The sequence below is a fragment of the Melospiza melodia genome, chromosome 16 (assembly GCF_035770615.1).
Source record: "Melospiza melodia melodia isolate bMelMel2 chromosome 16, bMelMel2.pri, whole genome shotgun sequence".
Taxonomy (NCBI): domain Eukaryota; kingdom Metazoa; phylum Chordata; class Aves; order Passeriformes; family Passerellidae; genus Melospiza; species Melospiza melodia.
The window spans coordinates 3,830,673-3,847,890 of NC_086209.1; the positions used below are offsets into that span (position 1 = coordinate 3,830,673).

Below are 17,218 nucleotides of genomic sequence, written 5' to 3' on the forward strand. Positions count from 1 at the left end.
GGTGAATCCTCAGTGCCTTGCAAGTGGACACAAAGCTGAAGCTTCCAGCAAGAAGCTTATATTATATATATGTACACATAAATAGATCTATATATCTCATACAGACATATAAAACCACGTCTATAAATCCCCATATGGGGTTGCTTATGACTCATAAATTGATTATGCAGCGGAAGAGACTTCTACCAAAGAGTTGTCCTTTCCAAATCAAACATATATATCTTGGATAATTGTCACCCTCCCCAGGAAGTTAAGATTTGCAGTTGGGACTTGAGTCAAATTGTGACATTTTGCGTTACTGGCACAAAGGATTTTCTTCTGGTGGCTGCAAACTTTGTAATCTGAAGTTTGAGGTTTGTCTTTCTTCACAAGCACTTCTGGGTTGAGAGGTTCTGTGCTGTACCCAGGGAATTGATGTGTTCTTGCCCAGGCCTGGAGTGAGGATGAGTGAAAAACACTTCATAGGGAATTTCTCTCTGCGTTTTTTGAGGACATACCTCCACTGTGAATCACTGCAGCCTTGCATTTTTATCACATGTGCTATTAGTGCTCTTCCTTTCTTCATGTTGGGCAGTGAAAGTGGATTACTCATCCCCAGTTTTATTAGCTGTCACTTTCTCATTTTTGTGTTGTGCTGTGGCCCTGCAAGTTTTGGACAGCACTTACTCCAGTCAGTGATATATTTTATATAACTTATGGGCTGGATATAAACTTTCTGAGATCACAGGGCTTTAGCTAAAAGGAATTTACACAGCCATAGAACCAGAAGGTCACTGCAATTTTATAATTTTAAAACATGTCTGAAGTCATACATTTATTCAGTCTTGGCTCTCTTTGCATTTAAAAGCATCAGGAAAAATTTCTGCTTCTGTGGTGAGATGTCATGAGAGGCAGTGAGACTTAGGGTTGTAATCTGGTTCCCACTGAACTCCATGGAAAAAGCAATTTTCTGGAACAAGGGGGTATCTTTGCAGAAGGAAGGGAATTGCAGAACGTTACAAAGTCACTTTTATTTCCTCATACTGTGCTCAGCCAGGCATTGTTAGTAAATAAGATCTAGAGCACTTAAAAGAAGGATCCAATCACAAATTCAATTGGTCCATTAACTACATGTAATATTATTTACCTAAGTGGCCCTTGTGGACCATTTCATAGCTCAGGTTGATAACCTTTTTTAAACAGATCAATAGTACTGAGCAGGCAGTGTGTGAGCACCATGAAAGTCAGGCCATTTTCACAGTTATGGGCCGTGATTTCCAGACCTGGAGTCCAGATTAGAATTGCAAAATGAGGAAAATGCTCTCCCTGAAAGACTAAAAAGAAGAAAACAGCCTTGGCAAGAAGCATGGGGGGAAGCAGTGGAGCAAGATGTGTTGCAAGGGATCAGTTCTTTGATGGGGCTGATAAATGCAGGTGGCTTTTGCAGCACATAAACCCTGCTCAGGTCTGAGAGAAGGTGCAGTGGCATTTCACACACTGAGTTTTGCTGGTTGTCTTGGTTTGGAAAGACAGGAGTCTGCTAAGGAAGGCAGAATCCTCCCCTGAAATGGAGAATGTAAACCCTCCCCACCCCTCCCAATTGCTATAAATTTTAAATTAAGGGGCTCTCACGCAAAAATATGGGAGCAGGAAATAACAGTTCTTTAATAGGGAAGGAAAAATAAAAACCTGATAAAATGAACAATGCAGTACACTAGAACAACAGTGACAGAGTCAGAACCCAGCCTGACACCCTGTGGGTCAGGGTGTTGGTGGCAGTCCCATTGGAATTGTGGCTCAGCCCTCCTGCAGTGTCAGGGCTGGTTCTGCTGGAGCAGGGATCCTGTAGAGAAGGATGGATTCTTCCTCTGAAGATCCAGTGGCAGGAGAGGCAGCTGCTGTTCCTCTGGGGAATCCAGTGGAGAAGCTGTGCTGGTGTCTCAAAACCTCTGGATTATATCTGGGTAGGAATGCTTGGCTCCTCCCTCTGGGCTCACATCTCCCAATGGGATGCTGTAGTTCTTATCAGCCATGCAGGGACATTCAATAGCTGTTATCAGCAATGTCCCCTCCCAAGGGAGGAGTGAATGTGGTCACTCAAAGAGAGAGATAAGGCAAACTGCCCACTTGACGAAGGTAATCTGCCATACAGCTGGTAATAGAAAACATCTGGCATTGCAATCTGGCGCACTGGTGTAAGGGAGCACCCAGCCCTGCTCTGAGCAGCCTGCCTGGTGGGGGCTTTGCTGGCTGCTTTTAGGTGTGATTCAGAGTCCCAGCATGTGGCAAAGGTAACTCTTTGCTGTTCGTTTCATGTCCAAAATCGGTGTTTGATCAGTTCCTCAGATGTCAGCTGGCAGCTAAATTCAATACCCCAGAGTCTCTGTGCCTCCCTTAAAGAGGCAGCTCAGCCATCAGGAGCAATGGTGCTTTCCCACCTCTGAATCAGCTTCATGATGATGATCAAAGCAAATAAAATCCAGGAAGGCCCTGTTTTATAATGGTCCTGGTAACACATGGCTGTAAACTGGCTCTGGCTGCCTCCCCTCCAGCTCTGCTCATCCCATTTAATCTGGGTCACCCTGACTCCCCTCAGACAGGGCTGTGTGGGAGTGTGGGGTGTGGGGAAAGTGGGAACTGAGGGATGCCTCAACTCCCAACAGACCCTAAAATCCTTTTGTAGCAACAGCTCATGGAAATTTTAGTGGCAAAAGGCCAGAAACTTTCCTTCCCCATACCAGGCCAGCTGTTCCTGGGCTAAAACTCTGATTTCTTGTGCCAGGCTGAAAAGGCTTGGAGATTTGGACTAATAATTCAGGTAGAAGGCTGTTTTGTTTCCTAGGATGTATAGCACAGTCCCTCTGCTCATTATGGATGGCTTTTCTAGATTAAAAGGAAAAAAAGGATTGTTTTATTGGAGAAAACTAATCTGACATCCCACACCATTTATTGACCCCATCTGAGAAGCCTTTAGTTTAAAGCCAACACATGAAGGGCATCTCTGCTGGAGAGAGGTGATAGAGTCCAAACTGAGTGCTGTCCTCCTGCTTCTATCTTGAGTAGTTTGTTATATTTCTCTTGTTATGGTTCTCCTGTTTTTCTCCACCTGTTTGTGGTGCAGGTATCACCACTGCATTAACCAGTCACTGCGTATTGTCTGAGGCATCTGCACTCAGGCATAGGCTGGAAGAATTCTCCTTGCCCCAAATAGTAACCCAAGTAGCAGAAAATGCCTCTCTGTGAGGAGAATTCATATGGAAAACATGTGTTTTCAGGCTCTCTGCACCCATTCCAAAATTTTAGTGTGACTATGTTTCTATTTTTTGCTACCTTTCAGGAATATCACTGCTGCTTTTCCCCAGGCAGCACCTGTGCATTGCCTTCCCCTTCTCTTACCTGGATTGCATCAATATTTTTGTAATTTTGGACTGTTAAGGAGGAGACAGGACCAGTCTGGGAAACACAAGTGTGTAAAGCCTACCAGAATAGTTTGCTGCATCAAGAGATGCTGCCCTGGGAGCCTGGTGGTGCTGAGAGGGGACAGCTGGAGCAGGGACCTTGTGCTCATTCCTTCCATCCACAGGTGTGCCTGATGCTTTGTTAAATGATTTTGGTTGACAAAGACGTTGGGTCTGTAAATTTTGCTGGATCTCTGGCTGAGGGACACCTCAATAGATAAAGGTTTTGCTGAAATCTTCCATGAACTCCAGGCAGGCATTTTTATTATTTTCTTTTAATCCTGCCTGCTATTATTTCCAAACCCAGTCAGCAGCATGTGTTTGTCAGGCTATGCAGGCATTGGCATGAGAGGAATTCAGGAAGATCATTAATTTTGTGAGTCTTTCCTGTTTGGTTTTATTGCAGCTTCCTATATGCTTGAGGTATGAACATTATTGGCTTTCTTTGGGCTGGGGTTCTACTGGGAGATGAGATCTCCCTGAGGACTTGAGATATTTGAAGCTTTCTTTTCTTTCTCCAGAACTGTTGGGAAGGAAAGGGATGCAGTGCTGGCATGATGCTTCATAAGGTGACATTTGTTATAACTCATTGCAAATGTTACTCACCATCTACAAAACGTCCAATTAAACTAAAGAGCAGTGAAAAATATCCAATTCCACTTTAGCAGCAGCACTTGTTGCCAGAATCCCTCATGGTTTTTGGAGCCAACAGATTCCCCCAGGAGACCTTTACATGGTGCCTGCTGTCCTTTGGCACCAGTCCCACTGGTTGGTGTTCCCTGCTCCCATCAGCCAGACTGCCACACAAGGACACATTTCCCTTCCCATTTGGGTTTCTCCTTACTTTCCCAAAGATCTCTTTGGTCCTTGGTTGTTACCAGACCTGTGCTGCATCCTTCTGTCTCCTGTTTCAGTGGGAATCCCAAAGGATTCCCAAAGGAATAACGTTTTCAAAAACAAAATTTGAAAATGACCTGTGATGCTTGGTGCTTTTCAGAGTCAGAGTAGTTGGTTCTACATGCAGTTTATTGAAGCTTCTGAGTCACTGAGATTCTTCCTTAGCTCTAAAAGCTTTAGTGGCATAATGTTCCTGCAGAAAATCAGACAATATATTTATGGTTTCTAATCAGATTTTGGGTCCCTTTGCCTCCAGTGCCTTTGTGTGTGTCTTGAGGTTGAACCACTGGATTCTGTGGTTCTGCCTGTGCAGAGAGACACATGTGAGCACTGTGCCAGCATCTCTGGGTAAGTAACAAACACAAACTTCTCTGGCACTGGGAGGAGAGCAGGATCCTGTGCGAGCACATTCCCCGAGGTGCCAAAGCAGCTGGTGCAGATCCCTGGCTCCCCAGGAAGTTCTCAGATGCAGCTTTGCTGTCTGCTACAGCCTCCCACTGTTCTGCAGTGTCAGCTGGGCTGGAGCTCAGATCCACCCACTCTGGGAAGGCAGAAATGCCGTGGGGCTCTGTGGCTGCCTGGGGCGGCACCTGCAGAGCCCTCTGCACCACCACAGCCTCCTCATCACCGTCCTTCATCAGCACCTCCTTTTACCCCCGGACAGGGCACTACAATGTGCCAAAACTCCAGCTAATTGGCTGCAGGAAGCTGTTGAGCAAGGACCTGGAATAAGTCACCCAATTAGCCATAGCTGCTGGTGGCCCTGGTGCTGGCCTGGTGTCCTTTGTCAAAGCCAAGCAGAGGTAGACAAGCCTGGTTCCTTTTTTCCTTGCCTGTGAATACCCAGCCCGTGTCTCCTGTGACTCCAGTCACCTGCTGGGATCTTTGAGGCGTGGTAAGGAACCTCAATTCATTCAGTTTGCTGCACTTTTTCCAAGGCAGGATTTACTTCTCGTTTTCCTAGACCACAAAACAACATTGCTGCCTTTGGAGAGCAAGGGTGGGAGCTTTCTACATCAGCCTGTCTTTAGGTCCTATTTATAAATGAGGAGAGTGAGAAAAAATGTTTAAAAACATGCAAGCTTTAAAAAGAAAACCATGACCTAGTCGAAGAGTAAACAGTAAGGAAGAATAAAAGACTGTTTTAAGAGACGGAAGCAGAGAAGCAGCAGCAAAAATGTTCAGAATGAATCTATTACTGTAAAGAGGAGGCTGTAAATCAGCAGCTCCCATCACTGACAGTTCAGAGATGCTGAGGACCTGGCTTAGCAGTGGAAAGGGAGGAAATAAAAGGAACTTTGAGTGGGAAGTAAAGCAAAGATGAGAAATCCACTATTTGCGTGTGCTGGATTACCCATAAACATCGAGACGTGCTTCTGACCAGACAAAGACATCAATGGCATAGTGTTTAAACAAGATGAAAAATTATACTGAGTTTCTGTCATTGTGAGTGGTGCCACCTTTCTGCTTTCAGGTAGCCTTTGAGGTGGGGTTGCTGAGGGGGTGTTATGAATACAACATCTTAAAAAGGGACGGGGAGCTTTTCCTGTGATGGCCCTTTGGAATTTTGTCCCCTGTGGGGCTTTGCTGTCACTGATGCGTGGTTCTCCTCCCTCACAGGTTGCCTGGTCACTATGAACCATGGCCCAGCTATACTACAAAAAGGTCAACTTCTCCCCGTACCGAGACCGGATCCCACTGCAGATCGTGCGAGCGGAGGCAGAGCTCTCGTCGGAAGAGAAAGCCTACCTCAGTGCCGTGGAGAAGGGGGACTATGCCAGCGTGAAACATGCCCTGCAGGAGGCAGAGATCTACTACAACATCAACATCAACTGCATGGATCCTCTGGGGCGCAGTGCCCTGCTCATAGCCATAGAGAATGAGAACCTGGAGATCATGGAGCTGCTGCTGAGCCACAGCGTCTACGTGGGGGACGCGCTGCTCTACGCCATACGCAAGGAGGTGGTGGGAGCTGTGGAGCTGCTGCTCAACTACAGGAAGCCCAGTGGTGAAAAACAGGTGGGTTGAGTGTTCCCCTTCAGTTCTGAGCTGTTATCCTGCTCAAAGTCCTTGGTGTTGGTCGGTGGCTTTAAATACCAGAGCAGACCTGAGTATTGTAAACAAGGGATGCCCCAACAAAGGCAGGAATGATGCATCTGACTCCATGTTCTCAGAAGGCTAATTTATTATTATATTATCCTATACTATACTATACTATACTATAGAATACAGAAAGGATACTTACAGAATGCTAAAAAGATAATAACGAAAACTCGTGACTCCTTCCAGAGTCCTGACACAGCTTGGCCAAAACTGGCCAAAGAGTGAAAACAACTCACACACATTCCATTGAAACAATCACCTGTGGGTAAACAATCTCCAAACACATTCCACATGAGCACAACACAGGAGAAGCAAATGAGATAAGAATTGTTTTCCTTTTCTCTGAGGCTTCTCAGCTTCCCAGGAGAAAAACCCTGAGCAAAGGGATTTTTCAGAGAATGTGAATGCCACACCTGGGCAGTCCTGTTTGGATGGTAATCTCCAGCCTGAGCAAACATGTTCTGCCTGATTTAAACACTCATTTTTTTCTCTCTCACTCAGCGTTCTTTCCAGCCCCACAGTGTTTGTGGACACACTGATTTATAGATTGATTTATAGATGAGCACTTTCTAAAGGAATTTGTGGCTCTCTGAAATTATATTACAATCTGTAAATATGAACTATTGCCACGCTGTTGTGATATTAAGTGGAATTGCTTTTCATAAGTAAATCCTGAAAGCACACAAGCTTATTTACAGCTGCAAGCAGGCAAACAGTCTGCTGGGTTTCAGTCCTTTGCTGTAGTGCAGATGGATCATCTTGGTCTCCCTCTCCAGAGAGCTCCAGGGCAGAAATGCTGAGGCAGGACATAACTTACAGCAGTGACTTGTAGGAAGGATCCTGGGCTGCAAAGCCACCTCTGAGTTACATAAGGATCTCGTAGGAAAAACCACCAAATTTGAATCTTGTCACTTCAAGTGTCAACTATTGTCACCAACTGGTTTTTTTTTCCGATTTTCTTCTTTTCATTTGTAAGCACTACTGCCAATAACTAGAATAATTTATGTACATTGCTGACCACTGGTAATTTTTGCATATTCACTGCTTAGAAAGGAACATCCAAAACTTGGATAATCCTTATATATCAAGCCTCTTTTGAAGGGAACACATCCCTGTGTGTGTGAAGGATTAATACCAATCAATCACGGAAGAAAACGTTTTCAGTGGATAGGCCCCTTGGCACACTGTTTTTCAATAGTAATTTCATGTAGCCAAGCAAACAATAGGGATCAACCCTGACAGAATTCAAGAGTGCTCAGCTTTATTATTTAGAAATTGCAGCATTGTGCATGCTTGTAGCAATGTGATTCTAATGTGTGGTTTAAAAACCAGAGAGATAACGAGACTCCTCTATCTGACCTAAAAATGCAAGTGTTAGTGCTGAGTTTTAGTCTGACAAAATGTAAGTAGCAAAATACAGACCATCCATTAAGAATGAGCCATTTTTACCTTGGTCTTCTAGAAATTTGAGCATCCTGCAGCTCAGCAGGACAGAAAGCAGAACAGAAAAGTTCTTTTCAGCAACACAAGGAATTGCCACTGATTATAGCAAGCTAATGACAAGTTTCTCCTGAAATGTCATGGAAAGCAAGTGATGGGATTCAAGTGATGGGATTCATGTGGATTTCTGTAACATCCCTTGAATACCAAAACTTGTGTCCACTCAAATCCCCATCCCTGCTGGCTTAACTGGGCAGAGACAGAGGTCCGTGAAATGAGGTTGATATATTACAGTTGAAATGCAGTCCCGGTGTCTCCAGTTCAGTGATCCATTTCATAGTAGGCCTGTTCCATTTTTGTTATCTCCGTGCCACCTCTCCTTCTGTAGCTCGAATTGTATCTGCTGCAGGGTTTACAACTTGGAGGAGAGCATGTGTGGGGGAGAGAAGATGCGGTGCCAGTTTCAGCTTTATTTACAAGGTTTGTTACAAGAGCAGATTTCGTCAGTGTATTTTAAACTAGCACTGGCTTGGTGCAAGATTCTGTGAACAAACTCGGATTAACTTCCCTGGCTGGGGTTCAGGTTCTTCTGGGGACTGCAGGAAGAGTTTGCTGGTAGAGGGCTGCAGGACTGGGCTGCCCTTGCAGCTCTTTCACTGACTGCTCATGCAGTGATGGGGATGAACATTTATTTTGTGTGTGGTGATAGGACAAGCTGGGTCAAAGTTGATTATTTTGTCAAAGGCCAAAGTTGGTTATTTTGTTAAAGGCCAAAATTGGTTGTTTTGTCAAATCCCAAAGCTGTTCCGGGAGGGGTTTCTGAGCACGAGCTCCTGATGCTAATTCTGCAGCAGTATCAATATAAATTCATTAATTGTCATTGCTGGACCCTTTCTCAGAAGGTCCTTTGGGAACCCCACACCTAATTGCTTTCACAAAAAGCACCTGATAAAGCAGATTAGCACAGCTTTGTCCTCATCAGCTACTTAGGTGTTCTAAAACATGTAGAAACGCTGCTCTTTTGTTCCTGTAGTAACAAAAGAATCGCACCTCATAGGAAGGTTTCTGTCTGGCAGTGAAATTTGTAAGATGCTATCACTGCACTTCTTACATATTAGATTTAGTATAATCTATTAATTAAATGTACAGAGGGTTCAGTTTGCCTGCACAAGCCTGTGTGGGGACAGCTTTTGGGCTCGTGTGTGCCATCAGGGTCTGGCTGTCTCTGCTGCATTCTGGGCAGAGGCGCAGGGGCAGCATCTCTGAATGCTCTGTATTATTGAATGTTCATTCACCTGAGCCTGGGCTCTGGGAGAACCTGCTGGCTCCCTTTTCCTGGTTTCTTGCCTCTCTCCCCGAGCCTGGTGTCTCTCTGGGCATGGAGAGCTGTTCCTATTTGCGTCTGTTCACGTCAGCCCTGTTAATTGTTGTCTTTGCATCTCCAAAGCAGCTGAGCAGCATCATCCAGCATAATCCATTTCATGGGTGTGTATCTTCAGCCTTATCAGCGTGCCACAGTCCTGACAGCAGCTCTTAGAGCTGTTCCAGCCTCTCGTGGAGTGGCAGTGGCTGGATGTGGTTTGGAAAAGGGACCCCCCAGAACAAGGTGGGAAGCTCAGCCAAGGCAGGTTCACTCAGCAGCCACAGAGCCTCCAAGAGGAGAGCTCCATTCCCGGCTCTGAGAGCTGCCCGAGGGAAAGAGCTCTGCTTTTCCACCTGTAGGATGACCTTTTCAGGGAGCAGAAGTGGAAAACCTTTCGAGCACCCCTTTGCTGTGCGCCTTATGTAAGAGAATCAGGGTCTCGTTGATGCTGTAAGGCCCAGGGTGGGGATGGATGAAGGGGTTGGGCGGCTCAGGGGCTGGGATCCTGTCATTAAGTGAATTTTTCTGAGTCATTATTCTTTGCTAGCCTGCTGTTTAAGCGGCATTTACTGGGAATGCGGTGACAATGGCAGGGGTAAGTCACAGGCAGTAACTATAACAACCCGGGGCTCGGCGCAGGAGCAAATTGGTCTGTTTACATGGGGAGAGCCACCTCGCTCCAGAGGATGCTGCAGAGCACAGCAGAGATCAGCAGCGATGTGCTCCAGCAGATGGGCTTCTTTTTAGGGTTATCTCCAACCGAGCTTTGTGGGCTATTTTAAGATCTTAGTGTTTCTTATCCAATCCGTGCTGCCCAGTCCAGACAACAAGGAATGGTGTGGCCAGCAGGAGCAGGGAGAGCATCGTGCCCCTGTCCCTGGCACTGTGAGGGCACACCCCGAGTGCTGTGCCCAGCTCTGGCCCCTCAGCTTGGGAAGGACCTTGGGACACTGAGCACATCCAGAGAGAGGGGCTGGGAACACAAACCCTGAGAGGAGCCCCTGAGGGAGCTGGGGGTGCTCAGCCTGCAGAAAAGGAGACTCAGGGGTGCCCCCGTGGCTCTGCACAGCTCCTGAAAGGTGCCTGTGCTCAGCTGGGGCTGGGCTCTGTCTGCAGGAACTGACACACCCAGAGCACACAGCCTCGAGCTGTGCCAAGGGAAATGCAGGCTGGATAGCAGGAAAAGGTTTTTTACAGAAAGGTGATAAAGTTCTGGAATGGCTGCCCAGGGAGGTGGTGCAGTCCCCATCCCTGGGTGTGTTTAACAAGGCCTGGATGTGGCACTGGGTGCCGGGGCTTAGCTGAGGTGTTGGGGCTGGGGTGGACTCAATGGTCTTGAAGGTCTCTTCCAACCCAGTGATTCTGTGAATTCTGTGAATTTTGTGAATTCTGTGAACTTAGAACTGTGGTTTTGGGTACTGAGCTGTGACTCTGCTGGTGGAGCTGGGGAGGAGGCTTCACCACTTACAGGCAGGATAATGCTAATAAACTTAGAGCTGTCTTGGAAGATGCTGTTGGCTGTGGGAGATTTTGGGGTCAGTGGGAAAGTGGTCATGGTGCAACAATGGGAAGAGCATAGAGATGTTCTGATGTGCTTCACTCCCAGCAGAGAGTAAAGCCCAGGCTTGAACGACCCATCCTCCTCTTCAGTAACCAAAGAGCTTTCCTAATTTTGTGATTTTTACAGGTTAACTTCCAAGGGTTACATAATTTACTCCAATTACTCCTTTTTATAAACCATAGATCTCTTTGACCCATCACACAGCTGGTCCCTTAAACCATGGCATAGCTTGTTTTTTCCCAAACTCATGGCAGGCACTTGGAAACCAAGCAACCTATTCATGAATATTAAGAGGAACAACAAAACAAACTAATATTCCTGGAACCTGGAGGGTGTGCAAGTGTTGTTTTTCCTGCAGAGGTTTGTAGTCAGCAAACATGCATTTTTCAGGAAATAAAAGTGAGCCTGGTCTGGTGCTGTGGTAGTTATTGTTTGATTTTCTGGGCAGTGCAGAGGCTGATGTTGTATTGCATAGGGGCGGAGGAGGAATATAGGTGTACTTGGCATGGCAATCCATCCTGAGTGATGAGTGTCATGTTATTTAAATAAGACAACAAACCACTGAATAGCCAACAGAAAGTGCAGGGATAGGTTTGAAATAGCAAAACTGAGCAGCTGCAAATGCAGTATTGACTTTGGGAGAGGCTTTTCTCTTTGGTGGGGGGGAAATGTTGAAATGCAAAGTTGTCTGTGCATGGGACAGGTCCAGTAAATGCAATGGCAAAACAAGGCAGTAGGCACACAGCAAAACCAGAGATCTGGCTGGCATCCTATGGGGTTGAAATTAACAGGGAACTTTAAATTATTGGGTTGTTTCTTAATTCAGAACTACTGTACAAGCAAGGGAATGTATATATGAAGCCTGTTGAATGAATTCTCCTTCCCTGTAAAATCTTCTGTCTCTCAACCTATCTGATCTTTTTGAGTTTTGCTGTTTATTTTCCCCCTAAAAGTGCTATCAGATGGTTATTTTTGCTATACAAACATCAATACAGTGAGTTCTGCTTTCAGCCAAGCTGGAGGCTGCACCTAACCTTCGCCAGCAAAGAGCAGGAAATTCATGTCTGAAAACTCCCATTTCCCCCTGCATTTGATTCACCCTCAATTTACCAGTAATAGCTGTATTTCCTGACACTTGGAAACCTGTTGAAATCAGTACAAATTTTCCAGACGAGGCGTTCAGGGGCCCATTGGTGTGAGCTGTGTGTGTGGGGTGGTGGCAGGAGGTGCGTCGGAGCGCTCAGGTCTCGCCTGCCTCTCTGCCCTCCTGCCAGGGCTGTGCTTGCAGCACTCCAGACACGGACTCTGCTGCCTGCTGAGCCCTCCTCCCTCCTTTAAGGAGCTGTAATCAGTCATCTGAATGGCTCCAGGTCCGTGAGCACCTCCACGGTGGCTGTTTCCTTCACCGCAATCAGAGCTGACATCAGCTGTTTGCATAAGGAGGGTACCAGCATCTCTCTCTGCTGGCTGGCAAACTTAGCAATTTGCTCTCATGGCAGATGGCTCCAAATTAAGCTGGTTCACAGATGGGACTACAAATGCAATTCCTCAATAATGAGAATAAAAAGAGAAAAGGGATCTTAGGGTTTATGGCTGTGATTTGGTTTGTTCTGATCTGTTTGGTCCTTCTGAATCAGTGCCATCCATATGTGTTCCAAAAGAAGGAGTTTGCAGGTACAGCCTCTGGAAGAGTATGGCTGTGAAGAGGAAAGTATAGAGAATAAAAGGCAACTTTTCAGTCTTAGTTGCTAATCATCAGATTGGTAGAACATTGCTGCACTGGATAGTGTTAGTGAACCTAAAATTTGACCTCAAAAATCCCCTTTTAGGTGAGCTGATGAGTGAAAATTGGTAGAAGATTGCTGCACTAGATAGTGTTAGTGATCCTAAAACTTGACCTCAAAAATCCTCTCTTAAGCAAGCTGATGAGTGAAAATCCACCTTAATCTTTGTTCAGATCCCACAGATGAACAGCCTAGAGACAGCCTTTTGTGAAACAGAAAATAAAGGTTGCATTAAACCATTATATTCTTGCCCAAATCTAATAACTTTCTTGAGACAATGTGATTTAGCCTAATTTCCCTACTCACACAGGGTTTTTTGTCCTGTGTGCAGAAACCAGTTTAAAGTTTAGCCCTCACCACTGACAGGCCTTGATTTTGGACTTGCTGGTACAAGCTCATTGCCAGCCCTGTGCTACCACTGATGGGACCATTTAAGTCAAAAGAAACAGTTCAGTTCTCCAAAATCTCGCAGTATAAAATCTAGATTATGCAGGCAGTTGGAAAGAGGAGAGGTTTAGGAGCAGGCATCTGTATGAAGGAATTCTGTGGCAGTTCTGAATGGTGGCTGAGGAGCTCTGGAACACAGAGGGGAACAGGCTGATGCGTGTGACTCAAGCCAGTCATTTCCACGTTAACAGGAGGGTCCAAAGTGAAAAGGAAGGGCAGAACCTGGTTAGAAACACTCCTGAGCAAGAGGAGGTTCTGAAGAGTAGAACCAGTGAAGAAAAACACGGCCACAAGTTCTCAGTGTGGGAATATTTGAAAGGAACAATAAGGAAGAAGGATCATGTCTGAAAACAGAGAAGCAGCTTCAAAGCCTAATGGCTCCATTAGCACCCAAGCTTTTCATTATTTTTATTGATGCAGTAATAATTCACAGTTATAGTTAACATGCCTTTGACACTGGTGGCTGCCTTCAAAATGAATTCCATCTAATTAAACTAAACAACAGAGGAATCAAAGATCACTTCAGCTAATGATTACATTTAACTGGGAAATTCTTTCCTCCCTCCCCATTGCCTCAGTCCCCAGATAATCTTAAATATAAGGGAAAAAGAACTGCGTGAAACATCTCCTGGACTCAGGAGATGAAGGCAGTTGCAGATACCAGGTTTCTAACAGTGGCAATAAGGCACTGGCTCCTTCTCCTGGGTCACCATAAACTCTGTTATTATTTCCTAGGGTGCTGGTGGGGGTCAAGCTAAGAACTGCATCACAGCATGCACAAACCTGCCATGCTTCGTAATTGAACACACAGACAGATGAGAAGTCAGGGATTATCCAAGATGCTTCCCAGAGAATTGTCCTTACTGATCTGTGGGAGGATTCTGAGCACTTGCCTGCTCTGGGCACACTGTACAGAGAATTTTCAGTCAGGTGGGATGGGTTCTCAGGATTCAACTGGGTGGATGAACTATTATAGGGCAAAAAAGTCCTGTTTGTGCTGCTACACAAGTGAACTTCAGGGCTCTCTGTAGATGTGCTGATTAAGGATCTTAGTTTAAAAAATCCATGTTATCTACCCATCATCCATAGATGTGCCTAGGTACCCACCTCCCTTTGCTCCTAAGCCCCAATTACAGCATCCCCTGACATCACCCAAAACATATTTGCCTCTGCTCTGTCTGAAACCCCAAACCCAGAGGTTTGACATGGCTGTTTAGATTCCCTGGTACAGATTTGTGGGAGACTCTTCCTGGTGCAATAGTTACAACGCATTTTTTCCAAGGGAAGCTTCTCTCAGTGGGAAGAGTGAATGTCACAAATTACAGGCTCCTGCAAAACAAAGCTCTGGGATCTATAAAGATCTGTGAAGAACTGCAGGGCAGCTTAGCAGGAGTCCCTCAGCCTCACCTCGCTGTCGCATAGAGCTGTGCTGGCCTGGCAAAATCACATTTATGGCTTGTTTATCCCTGTAGGAGCAGTATTTTGCTGTCCCATGGCAAAATACAGCCTGGTGGGGCAGCACTTTGGTGGCAGTGGTGGTGGAATATCAAAAAGGCATTGACTGGGAGCAGTATTTCTTGTCTGAGTTGCTGCAGGGAGGGAACGCTGCGATCCAAGGTCTTTGCTCTGTCATTGCCTTGGGAGGATGCTGGAAAACTGCTGAGAGGCTCAGGGCCATGTGAATTGTTGGTGTTTAGCTCATGGCAGTGAGGGAGGGCTGGTGTGCTCCAAGTGCTCCTCAGGCAGCAGAGGATGAGGCAGTGCCAGGCTCTGCAGCAGCAGGGGCACAGCATTACCTGGAGGCTTTTACTTCCCAGCACTGGGGATATCAGAGGGAGTCACTGACAGAGTGGGAATAAAGGAAGATCTCAACCACTCAGATCTTTTTTCTCTCTTGTGCAAGCCCCTGTCACCTGTCTAGGTTGTCATTTCTTTGCTTGTTCCAAACTCTGGGGTCTTTTCAGAAGCCACAGCATTGGTTGGTAAAACAACAGTGCCAATGATGCCTTGTGAGGGCTGACCTAAAACAGAGGCTGGACAGAGCTAAAGAATAAAGCAGGGATTTATTAAAAGGCCTCAAGGGATCCACCTTGGGCAGCACAAGAGCCCAGCCAGGGCTGCACCCAAGATGAACCAAAATGGTCCCAAAATTCTCAACCAGGCACGGGATCTCTCCCTTGGATCAGTGAGCTCTATTTGCATCTTGCAGTTCATTGTCCCATTCCAGCTTTAGCCCATGCAGTCCCACCCTTCTTGTTTTCTTCTCTCAGCCCACGGTGTTTGTGCTCTTGGGCTGAGATTTGGATCATTTGTCCTTGGTCCCCAGCTGAAGCAGGAATTGTTTTGTCTCCCTACGCTCACCATCCCCTCATATTAAGCCCAGATCTACACACCAAAGCAGCACAGAATGTGAAAAATATAAAAGCTAAAACCTGAGGCATCACCAAAAGCACAGCTTGATAGTCAGAATGGGGAATAATGAAGCTCCTGGTCTGTGAGCACCAGGATTTGTGTTTTGTGCAGCATCAGGCAGCGCTGGGCTGGCGCCAGGGGCAGTAACTCACTCCTTCCCTGACACTGTCTCATGATCCAATCTGATCTAAATTTTTTTCTAAAGGAATGTGATTGAATATGAATGCAACCCAAGGAAAAAGCCCTCCCTCTTCAAGCCCTGTCAGCAACTTATTACCTCACCTAAACTTAATGAAACATCTCTCATCCACGCAAGATGATGAATTACAGGAAGAGGGGATGTTTTATGTACAAAGATGATATAAAAGGCTGTAGATAGCATGATTATTAACCTATATTAGCACATCTTGTCCTTGTTACCACTAAGAATAGATAATACAGAGACCAAGAAAAATGAAAAATGAGTCAAAAAACTGGACAGCTCTCCCTCCTAGAATAAAGCCTGAAAAATATTAGAAAAATAGTAACTATAATAAAATAAAGATTACCTTGAAGACAGAGCCTGCAAATTTCCAGATAACCATGGGCTGTCTTTGTTTCAGTTGTGTTTGGGGTCAGGGGAAAGCTTGTCCATAAAGTGAAAAAATATCTCAGATGCAGCAATATTGCAAGGTCCTTAGAGTAGTTAAGAAATTTATAGGACTGAATTAGGCAAGCTTTTTAATAAAATTAGTTTCAAAGCTTAAAAACAACATTAAAAATAAAGAATAAACCCTAATAACTTTTACTCAGAACAGCTGCTCCTATCAGAGTAACTCTTAAAATGGTAATGAAGAAAGGTGGAAAAACCCAAACAAACAGCATTTCGTGTTTCCAAATGAGGGGGAAAAGTACCAATGATCAGGAATAAGCCAGCTAGTCTGCCTGTCCAGTCTTGAGGAGATAATTCAGTTCACTGCCATGTCAGTAATTCTGGACTTACACCTGTGTTGGTGTCACAGTCTCAGGAAAAGCTCCAGCAAGCAGCCAGGGAATCTCTGCATTTTGGGAAGACCCAGAATATTGCATTTTTGGTAGACCCAATGCACCCTGTGAGCCAGGTCCCCATGTCACTTGGGCCACTTCAGCAGCTTCATTTTTGCCTGGATTTGTCACAGTCCTGGACTTTTGTGCTGTGTTTGTTGTGCCTGGAGGAGTCCCCACTCAGTGAGCCCCAGACCATGCAGGGGTGTGATGGAGCCACGGTTCCCTGGAGATAACATCGCTTAATATGTGATAAATCAGGATAAAATATGTGATAAATTAGGACTGCAGCAGGCTTGTAAAACATTCCTGCACTGAGGAGAAGCCAGGAGAGGCTGCAGCTCCTTGTGGCCCAGCTCCTGTAGGCACTCCCAGCCCATCTCCCTGCTCTGAAGTGGTTCTGCTCTTCCCAGTGGCTCTGAAGTGCATCAAGGCACAGGAATTCAGGGCAAAGTGAGCTCAGGTTGCACTCCAGCTCAGCACAAGAGGTTCAAACACGAGGTAACTCTTGTCAGTGTCCCCCTGTGACTCGCAGAGTCAGCCACAGTGACTGCATTCTGCATTCTTTCATCATCATCAAGTGCCTCATCTCATCTCCTGCACACGCAGGGAAAGGAGAGGGCTCAGGAGAGAGACACAGAGAGAGACACACAGAGAGAGACACACAACACACAGAGACACACAACACACAGAGACACAGAGATACACAGATACAGACACAAACACACACACACACATCACCAGCCTGGGT

At 45.8% G+C, this 17,218-nt stretch overlaps 1 protein-coding gene across 2 annotated transcripts in view; it reads left to right on the top strand.

The window, feature by feature from the left end:
* The window catches only part of TRPC5 (transient receptor potential cation channel subfamily C member 5), a 104,313-nt gene that overhangs the window by 24,323 nt on the left and 62,772 nt on the right, over positions 1-17,218 (top strand). For both annotated transcript variants that reach the window (XM_063170341.1, XM_063170340.1), the window contains exon 2: positions 5,955-6,353. In XM_063170341.1, the coding sequence (XP_063026411.1) occupies positions 5,976-6,353 (378 nt within the window). In that variant the 5' untranslated portion in view covers positions 5,955-5,975. The remainder of the gene's footprint in view (positions 1-5,954; positions 6,354-17,218) is intronic.